We start from the raw sequence: 11,062 nt of genomic DNA, 5'->3' as shown, positions 1-11,062 counted from the left end.
ACACATCTTCTAATGGCTACTCTCCCAGCAAAGAGCTGGATCAAAGGCACTGAAGGAAAGATGGCTGAAACATGATAAGAGTGCCATATCCCCCAAGAATGCGGTAATTATTCCCAGCCCCAGCGGCGGTTGCCAGGGCTCTGCGTCAAACAGCAGAGGGCTGTATAAATAAGAAACACCCGAAAAGCAGCACCACCAGACCTGAGCAGCGCCAGGCGTGATGGTTCACAGATAATAAGCTAGGGCAGATAACAGCCCTCTCCTGTCATGCCAGGACCATTCTGAGGAGCCAGTTTTGGGGGTAAGGGGACGCAAAAGAAGATTCAACCAAGATCTCCTTGCCTCGTGCTTAACAAGCAGGCAGAATACTGCTGGGCTTGAAATGGGTCCTTGCAAATAAAGCCAGCTGGGGCCTACAGGCTGGAAGGGGAGCCACATTCAAAAGAGCTGGGTCCACAATCCCAAGAAAATCTTACTTTGAAACTGAAAGAAAACAGAAACCATTCTCTGGTATCTGCCACTTCCATATGTGAATGGCACGAGATGGCAAGAAGCAACCAGTTCCCAAACCTGCCCAGTGCCTGCTGTCCTGCTTCCACTCAACCCAAAATCCCAGCCCAGGCACATGCTGAAGGCTTCACTGGTAATATCACATAACCACTCCTGGATCACAGTTGTAGATGCTCAGTCAATACTCTAAGTCATTTGCCAAACACGTAGAGATCCCAAGCTGCAAACTGCTTGTAAAACATGTTTTGTGATATTTCCACCTGCACTGGACTTCCAGGTGCATGAATCCTCAGACATCTCATTTCTCAAATCTTGGCTCTTCCAGGCTCAGAGAAAATCCTACTCAGACTCAGTGTCCCTACACCCTCATCCCCTTCACCTACACCACACAAACCAGTTAACTTTCAAAGCTCACCTTCCCCCAGACTCCACTGAAGTCACCCAGTGAAGTCTTGGTAGCAGTTACATAGAAACACAGTGATTTCTTGTTTGAAAACTTTCAGAGCCTTTCCTCAGCACTTTCCCATTTTCTCCTAGGAGAAAATGGCACAAATCAGAGAGTCTGTTGTCCATTATTTTTCAGCCATTGGAGTCTTTCACATACAGCACCTAGAAACGTCTTCATCTTTTAACTCAACATGAAGTCACCTGCTCAGAGAAGCCTCCCGTCCTGCCACCTCAGGCCAGCTTGATGCTCCTTTTTGTGGTCTACAACAGCCATGCCTTTCTGTCCTGCAATACTTTTCATGCCATACTCTGATCAGTTATCTACAAATTGACTTTTCCCACTGACCCATAAACTATGAGATGGACAGGCACACACAGCAGATATGTGACAGCGAATGAGAGCCTGGTGGCTTTGAAGGCATTTTTCCAAAGAAGAAAAGTTTGCTCTGAACAATTGCTTGACAATTGTGCTTCTTCAGCTCACAGCATGGAATCATCTCCAGAATTGAGTAGTGGGCAAAGCGGGGAGGAGCTAAATACAGGAGGCCGGGGACTGAGAGAGGCAGCCCTGGCCTTGAACACAATCTTATCCATAGCCATTTTCTCAAAGGCCACAAGACAAAGACCCTGCCAGCCTTCACCCTACCTTCACCAGGAAGGTAGAGCCTGCCTCCAAATAGGTTTCCCACCTTGGAAGGCTGTATGGCATGGAGAAGGTGCTTGATGCCTGGCAGACATGGGTTCAAAGTTAACTTTCCACTAGGAAACACTGAAGCCTAGCCAAGTTGTTAGCTTTGATGGGAGAAGAGCCTGTGTGTCTTCACCTAAAGAACAAGAAAGAAATGCTCACTAAGAGTGGAGATTGTTGCACTAAAGACACAGATTGAAATGCCTATAGCCCATACCAGAGCACCTGGGATCCATATCCAGTTTCAGCACTTGATCCCAGCTCTCCTGCTAATTCAGACACTCAGAGATTGTGGTGAATGGCTCAATATACAAATGTGAAACCTGGACTGGATTCCCTGATCTCAGCTTTGGCCCCCACCTCTCTGTAGGCATTTGGAGAGGCAGCCATTGGATGACAGTGTTCTTTCCCTCTCTCTTTCCCACACTCTCTCTCAAATAAACTAATGTTAAAATCTCCCTAAGGGATGAGAGAGGGGTGATGAGGTAGGATATCTATGTCAAGCCCATGACAAGGAGCACTGAGCTCAGGAAGCCAGGAAGGCAATAAGACTCAAGTACTCAGTTCAACAGGAGGAGTCATACACAACCCAATGGAACAAGAGCTTCTTCTTTCCATTTGCTATTGGAAACACGGGGAATCAGAAGTGTTCCAGAATATGATGAAAAATATCTTTAATGGCAGGTAGAGTTAGGGACCTTCCCCTTAGCCCCATTGACAAGTTGGACCCATAGTAGGAACCATGGGACTTCGGTCTCACTGGATACCAGAGCTGGATGTGTAACTTGATTTACCTTCGACATCATCATGCTCAGAGAGGGGAATGACAAAATCACAGTGAGCTGCCTGGTAGGTCTAGTCCAAAATACGCCACAGTCAGACTAACACAGAAAAAAGCTGAAAACCTAAAGTGAACCTATATCATTTGGGAACATCATTTCCACCATTGTCTGTGTTTAGTGGCCTTTAACCCAATCTCCCTGACATATAGCAAATATATATATATATATACATATATATATATATATATATATATATATATATACACATATATATATATATATTATATGTGTCTCTCTCGACATATATTTCTCATGATTCCAAACACTAGAAACCACTGGCTGCTCTGTATCTTTGTTGTCTTCCTGAAGTTTATGAAGAGCCCCAATGCAGTGATCTCCTGAGCATTCATTCACATGCACCATTGACTAGACATGGGCCCACCATGTGACTTTGAACAAGGCCTTTGATACTGTCTTGCCTCAATTTCATCATCTAAAAGAATGTAACCAATAAATAGTTCTGTACCTCCTGTTTGAAGCATGTGCAGGCTAAAATGAGGAGGTAGAATCAGACAGACTCCCGTGTCCCTTTTGGCCCTGAGACTCCTCCTACACATCTGATTCAGACTCTGGAGGGAAGAGAGAAGATGGACACCCCTCCTCCAGGAATTCACAAGCTCAGTGAATGCTTCAGAGGCACCTGCCCACCAGGAAGTGGATAAGCCATGTTTTGTAGCATTCAGCTTTATCAGAGCCATTGCCCTATAATATGCAGCAAATGAATCTGAGGAGTCTGGGGACTTTTATGATGTGAGCAAAGAAGATAGCTATGTGATGGCAATGGGAAAGAAAAAACAATACCCTGCACAAACACGAGTCTCTTCTGCTGACCCCATTTAATTACACCCTGGCTCCCAGTAATGACAGTTTCAGAAGTCTCAAATCTTAAATATCAGTTGACATGAATCAGATTATTTCCAATTTTGCTGGAGGGCTGGGACTGGTCAGAGAAACTACTGAGTCATCTTATCTTGAGATGTGGGGTGGGACAATTTCCCCAAAGTTGTCTAAGCTCCAGTTCTAGAAACTGGACCACAAAGGTTGCTTTTTACAGGCTCAGACCCCAACATTCTCCTTCTGCTTCTAGGAAAAGTCAGGTCACATGAGGCCCTGTAGTCATCCAGCCAGGCCACAACTGCACGTGGAAGGCAGAAGACAAAGTCTTCCAGGAAGTATACTGTAACCAAATCAGGCAGGAAGAACCCACACACACAACACACACAGGCATCTATACACTCAAAAAGTCACATTGATACCTGGGGCTGATCGTTCACAATAATATATGTAGTATCTCAGATTGTCACAATTTGAATAGACCCATTTGAATGCTTAATTTCCCTATTTCAAAGATCAGGAAGCTGTGGCCAGAGAGGGTCAGATTTACACACCCCGTAAGGGACCAAGTATCCTGGGCTTCAGTACAGTACATTGTTAAAGTACAAGTCAAAAACTGAGTGTGGGGAAGCAGAGTAATGGACAAGGAGCAAAGAGAAATTGGAACAACCAAGGAAATATTCAGGAGGAAGTGAATCCTGAATTGACTCAGATTACACCAATGTTCTATCAATAGTTTAATAACCTAAATGTCACATACTTACTCATCACACAAGAAATCTGTGAAGTAATCTTTTCCTTCCTCAAAAAAAAATGTGGTTCTGGGAGGCTAAGTCATTTATCCAATATCTTATCAATTCTATGTGATAGAGTTAACTCTATGTTAACAGGGTCCTGAATTCAACGTACTCCATTCATCTCATTGCCTCTTATGCCAAAAACCAATCTTTGATTGCCAGTGCTGACATGACAAATAGGTATCTGCTTAACTACAGGATGTTCAGATGAGCTTTCAAGTCTTCATGTGAGGCTCCCCTCCTGCAGAATTCCCAAGGGCTCCAGACATTAGGAAATTGTATTAGTTTCCCATTGCTGCCTTAACTAAGGAATCGAACCTTAGCTGCCAACAATAGCAGAAATATATGAGCTGCTCTGGAAGTCAGATGTCTGACAATGTACCACTGGACCAAAGTCCAAGAGCCAACAAGGCTGCTTTTCTTTCTTGAGGTATTGTGGGAGGGATTTTTCTTGCCTTTTTCCAGCATCCAGAGTATGCACCCATTCCTGGTCCATAGCTTCCATTCATCTCCACAGAAGTCAGCAGTGGCCACTAGTGTCTTTTGCACATGATGTGACTCTGGGGATGCTCATCCTTCCTCTTTTTCCCTCTTCAGGACCCTTGTAATAACATTGGCTCCTCTGAGACAGTACAAGATAGTCTTCTTATTTTATAGTCATCTGATTAACAATATAGTTTCCATCTGCTCACCTAATTCTCTTGGTCCAATTAACCTGACATATTCATAGATTCTACAGATTGGGATGTGGGCACCTTGGGGATGCCATTATGCTACCTGCCACAGAAGAATTTGGAGTGAATTTCAAGATTGTTCTACTAACATGGATCAATTTAGTGATTAGCAAGAAATCCTTTGAGAGGAGTCCAGCTCCAGTTTCTACCTGACCAGGTTCACTCCTTTTCCATGAAAACGTGATCTCACCTCTCCATTGCTCTGCACATTCGTTTGCCTGTCTTGGGCCCAGCCAAAGCCACAGGCATGAGCAAGCTCAGCTTGTCACATCATGGTGCAGCAAGCCTCTAGAGATCTCAACCAAGCAGGTCTCTTCTCCCAATGCCTTACCCATCCCTTTCCTGAATTGTCCTGTTACTTGGGTCTCTATGCTTCAAAAGCTTTCCTTGCTCAGTCTGGAATGCCACCTTGCCCACTTTTTTCCACTTGGGTAACTCCCACCACCCTGTAAGACATAGCATGGGTGCCTCTTTTAGGAGCCTTCCATGACTTTCTGCCTGAGACCTGTAAATGAAGCCTTCTTCCAGGGAAGTGAAGCTTGCCTTTTCCCATCTGCGCTACGATAATGGGAGTCCCTTAAATTCAGGGCCATAAATGACTGAAAGAACAGACTAATTAACTCATTGATGGAGAATTTATTATTTTCTAGTCCATTGGAGAATTGCTCTCATCTCATAAACAGGCTTCCTCCAGAAAGGGTAAAGGAGGCAAGGAAGGAAAAATGGAAAGAGGATATTGAAAAAAAGGATAACAGAAAGAAAATGTGCAAAAAAGCCTTGCCTCCCCATCCTATACCTAATCACCATTCTCATATTTCCATGTAGCCCTGCATATTCAGATACACCCCTGAGTATTTCAAATTCCTCTTTATGGAGGCATGTGACTTTGACAGGCTACCAGGGTGCCATGGTGTCACATCAGCTGTTTGTGCACCAGTCTGATGGACTATAAGTGCTGCCTGATCTTCCCCAGAACACCCAGAACACATTTTATTTTTCTTTTAAAGATTTATTTTTTTTTTTTATTGGAAAGGCAGATATACAGAGAGGAGAGACAAAGAGGAAGATCTTCCCTCCAATGGATCACTCGCGGCCACAACAGCTGAGTCAATCCGAAGCCAGGAGCCTCTTACGGGTCTCCCACGCGGGTGCAGGGTCCCATGCGCACCGGGCCCCAGAACACATTTTAAAAGCTAGTCAAGTGTCAAGCATCCAAAACCTATTTGAAGTAATTTATAACGTTGGTCACTATCTCTCTTAGGAAGCGACTGTAAGAGTTTGGAGTTGGCTGCAAAGAATAAAGGAGAGGCCCGGTGCAACAGTGTAGTGGTTAAAGTCCTCGTCTTGCACGCCCAGGATCCCATACGGCCCCCGGTTCCAATCCCAGCAGCCCTGCTTCCCATCTAGCCCCCTGATTGTGGCCTGGGAAAGCAGTTGAGGATGGCCCAAAGATTTGGGACCCTGCACCTGCGTGGGAGACATGGAAGAAGATCCTGGCTCCTGACTTTGGATTGGCTCAGCTTCAGCCATTGCAGCCACTTGGGAAGTGAATCATCGGATGGAAGATCTTCCTCTCTGTCTCTCATCCTCTCTATCTGACTTTCCAATAAAAATAAATAAATCTTTAAAAAAAAAAAAGAATAAAGGAGAACAGCATCCTTTTTAAAGTTCCTGAGATCTGGTCAACATTAGCTTACACAACAAAAGCTGCCACTTGAGGCTATGGAATGCTGCTGTCATAATCTTTTCCCATTTTCAGTTAAATGGGATTTTTCCTCTGCTCTCAGATATCTCCCACATTACCTTCTTCATCCCTTTGTCAATGCATTTACCCCCAACATAATCATGTCTCTTCTGTTGTCTTCCACTTCCCAATACTCATGGCACAGCCCTTTCCCTACAGGAATTTATCAGCCTACACATAAATCTTATACATAAACAACTGGAATTCCTACTAGCAAACAATGAATGTCACATAAGCAGTGCAAACAATACTCTGGGAGTTCACAAGCAGGGGTGACTCCATTGCTGGTTTGAAGTAGTAAGGAAAGAGTCTTGGCATGAGTGTGGCTTTGGAGGCTGCTCGGATTAAAACATACAGAAAAGGGTGGCACACAGAGTGAAAGCGACAGTGCAAGCCAAAACTCAGAGGAACGGAAACTATTCCTTTCATCCCAGAGCTTTTATTGATCTGCGTCCTAAGAAAAATTTTCCAGCAAGCCTGTCTTGCTCCAACCTGTTTTCTTGGTCACCGTGAAGACTCTGTGACTCCACTTTGAGAAGAGTGTCATAAATCAAGGATAAGAAGCGGGTAGTGTCTGTCTTGATCCCGCCTCTACCTTCCCCTTCACCCTTCTTCAAACATAGAAGTAATACATGACTCCATTATCCTTCAAGATCTCCATGCAGGAAAAAAAAATCATTCCCTCCAAGAAACAAGATAGATCCTTTATTGACCTGGTGCCACAGGAGAGGCTCTTGCTCATGGATCTGGAAGTGTGAAGTTCCAAGCTCAGCCAAGAGCCATCCACTGGAAAAGTCCAAAATAAGCCACACAAGCCCCTGATACAGACAGACCCCAGGTCTTCAGCCTCAAGTCTTCCTGTTGCAGGAGACAAGATGAGCTAGGGGGATCTTATCTCTCACCACATCCTGAGCCAGTGTGGGCAGAAAAGAAAGCCCAACCTGGTTGGCAGCTTGAGATAACATTTTATGAACATTCTCTTCCTACTGCCTCCTGATGAAAGAGATCTGAGAGGAACTCCTCCCTGTTGAGGTCTAGTGCAGACCCAGAGGCCAAAATGCCAATTGTTTAACAGGCATCCCAAGCAGTGACTCAAACCATCAGGGATTTCAGAGGAAGCTCGTTTATGGTGAGGCCACAATTAGGACCTCAGCCCACGTGGCCAGTCAGTCTTACAGGAGGCTGGACCAAGCACTGTATAAAAGTCCCCACCTTTCTGGACTCTACAATCCTCATCCTTTGCTGGGTCTTGCTGAAGATCAGGTAAGGAGAAATTTTTGCTGCCTCATTTCTCTGTCTCTCTCTGTCTCTCTCCCTCTCCCAATGTGCTGCCCAGTCTGTGGAAGGCCACTGTTCTGCTCCTAAAATGTACTTTCCATATTGATTTTTAAGGTAGTTTTCCATTTCTTGGGCTGATCAGATCATCCTGTGTATGCTATTTAGTCTCTTGCTCCTGATCTTCAAAAGGATAAATCAAATAGAAGACAAAGATTGGGGCGTGGGGCTGTGGATACACAGACAAAGCCATGAGAGTAGTGTTTCCTCAGAGACAGATGTCAGAAGGAACTAAGGCAGGCATATGAGAAAGAGGGATAAAAAGCAACAGATATGAGATTGTAGGGCTATTCGTCATCCATTCTCCAATTACCCTCTCAAACCTTCTCCGACCAGATGCCAACCTTATGCTTTAATTGTTGATCCTTTCAAATACGATGTCCGTTTTAGGTTCTGGAAAATCAGCCCCAAGATGTCCTTCAGTGATCAGCAGTGCAAGCAGCCCTGTGTGCCCCCTCCATGTCTTCAGAAGACCCAAGAGCCATGCCAGGCACAGGCTGAGGAAGTGTGTGTTGCCCCTTGCCAGGACCCCTGCCCAGAGAAGGGCCTGCCACAAGTCCAGGAGGTGTGTATTCCTGAGAGCCAGCAGCTAAACCAAGAAAACTGCCCACAGCAAAGCCAAAACCAATGTCCATCTCAGAGCGTGGAAGTCTGCCAGGAGCCAGCCCAGACGAAATGCGTGGAGGCTGTCCCACAAAAGGTTCAGGAGAAGTGTCCGCTCCCTGGAAAGGGGAAGTAGCTGCCCAGATGCCCTCTAAAGCTCAGATGGCCATGGATGAAACCCAGTCCCCGCCCCCTTCGCTCCGGTGACTTCCCCTGAGGGTCCCTCTGTGTGCAGTGTGCCTCCCTGCCCCCTGGTGTTCTCACTGCTCCAGGACTTGGTGTGTGTCTCTGAAGATGGTTCTCTCTGTATTTCATCAACTTCTGTGAACAAGCCAGTCCAGTGGTAGGTCTCAAATGCAGGAATGATCTTCTTGTCAGGAGAGACTGCTGAAGCCTAGCACAGCTGCTGGGGGCATAACTCGCCCGCCCCTGGGTGGGTAACACCCAAGGATGTCCCGATGTATCTTTCAGAGGGTCAGGCTCTCATCTGACATGCAAACCAAGCTGAATTCTGATGAACTTTGCACAGAACAGCATGGATTGATGCAAAAATTAAAAATTGGGTAGTTTCATCTCTGCATCCTAAAAAGATCAGGAAATGGTTGTGCATGGGAATGTTGATTGTGCTTTTAATGAAGAGTCTATAAATTATTTAATCCAAACAGCCAAGAAAGAATGTGGAGAGAGGACTTTGGGGTCCTGTCCATCCTTGTGCTTCCTAGGTGGTCTGCTCTGGGACCTTCATTTTCACCATGTACACTCTGCAGATCTGTGATTTGTGTCTGGATGCAAGCTGGCCGCCCTCCAGCTTCCTTGCCTTCTTCTCCCTGGTGAAGGTGAAACGTAATAATAAAGCTGATCCTCAGGCTGACATGTGACTTGATGTGTGTTGTTTCATCTCTTCCACCCAACCATTTGCTGGCCTCATGATGATACCTTTCTGCTTCTTGAGGGGGGAACCTGGAGCATGAATAAAAGAGATCTCACAAGTATAAGGAACAGCAATGCTGAAAGGGGGCTCCTTTGGGTCACCTGGACCCACCAACTCCCCTACAGCCTGTCACAGGCTCACCTGTACACATACTTCCCACATGACAGCATCCAACAAGGACCTGTTCACACTCCAAAGGTCCAGGATTCTTTTCCCAACATGCTCTGTCTCTGATCCTTGCTTTGGGGGATAAGGGAAAGGGCTAAAATGGGGAGCAAGGGAACTGTGTGGAAGAGAGATCCCAAAATCAGTCATGATGTCTACCAACAGAGCACCCACATCAGAGGTTCAGGATGTCTCTGAAATGACTGCACACTTCAAGACCAAAAATCTTTGCCTTGACATCCAGCCAGATGTCAGGATTGCTGGGCAGATGGAGCAACCTGCCCACATCCCATCTCCATGCTCCTGCAGAGGAAACATAGGCTATGGACCATAGGGCCATGGGAGGAGACTGAGAATACCCAGGACAACACAGAGGAACTGCAGGTACTTCCACTGGATGTCTTCCTGGGCCCTGAGGAAGCTGAGCCAGGGTCATTCTCCTGAGGGACAGAGAGATTCTCTCTGTTCCTCCGGTCCTCCCTCTCCACCCAGTCCATGAAACTAGAAAACGGACAGCCAGGACAGTCTCTTCCTGATGGCTGTGCAGGGTATTCGGCTGAACCTGGGGCCTTTCAGGCTGGGATTGCCCCAGTTTCTCCACTTAGAGATTCTCCAGGACATGAGAGAACTGGGTGATGACTTGAGGTGAGATGTCAAGAGCAATGGGGAGTCATCATATATTCCCTGATTCTGCAGGTGGCAGGACCAGGTTCCGAGCACTGCACACATTCTCTCAGGAATCTTGACAACAGCCTCGGGGGTTCATATGTTGCCCCTTCATTAAGGGACTGGTCTGGTGGGCAGCAGATTAAACACCAATCATGATGTAACCAACCCGCACCTGAGTGCTTGTCCCCGTCCTGACTATTCTGCTTTGGATCCAGCTCACCATCCACATGGGAGATCTGGATGGAGTTTCCAGCTCCTGGCTTCAACCTGGCCCAGTGCTGACTATTACAGCAATTTGAAAAGTGAACCAGAAGATGAAAGATTCTGTGTGTGTGTGTGTGTGCGTGTGTGTGTGTGAATCTCTATCTTCCTTTCTTTTCCCCACCACAGTGCACTGCATTGCAGATAATAGATAATACATACATAAATACACATATAAATTTTTTCAAAAAAGTAATTTAGAAAGAACTTGCATGGCCTCATAAAGCCAGAAAGTATTTAAGAGAGGATTCTTTTTTAAAAAAATTGATTTTTTTTTAAACAAAGAGTTACAGAGAGGAATAAAAAGAGAAATCTTCCATCTGCTGTTTCACCTCCCAGATACCCTCAATGTCAGGCACTAATTCAGGATGAAATCAGTAGCCAGGAACTTCACATGGATTTCCCACATTACTGGCAGGACTATCCTCAGTCGCTTTCCCCAAGTCATTAGCAGGGAAGTGAATGGAAAGTGGAATAGCTAGGTCACAAACCAGTACCCATA

At 45.7% G+C, this 11,062-nt stretch overlaps 1 protein-coding gene across 1 annotated transcript; it reads left to right on the top strand.

Annotated features, from left to right (window-relative positions):
* The first annotated feature begins 7,957 nt into the window (after positions 1-7,957).
* PRR9 (proline rich 9) lies at positions 7,958-9,422 on the top strand. The gene has a single exon (XM_058660922.1). It carries the CDS (start codon positions 8,344-8,346, stop codon positions 8,668-8,670), a length of 327 nt encoding a protein of 108 aa, XP_058516905.1. The 5' UTR covers positions 7,958-8,343; the 3' UTR covers positions 8,671-9,422.
* Positions 9,423-11,062: the final 1,640 nt, after the last annotated feature.

The sequence above is a fragment of the Ochotona princeps genome, chromosome 2, assembly GCF_030435755.1.
Source record: "Ochotona princeps isolate mOchPri1 chromosome 2, mOchPri1.hap1, whole genome shotgun sequence".
Lineage (NCBI taxonomy): Eukaryota > Metazoa > Chordata > Mammalia > Lagomorpha > Ochotonidae > Ochotona > Ochotona princeps.
Note: the sequence above shows the minus strand (reverse complement) of the source record. Positions and strands in the feature narration are given on the sequence as shown.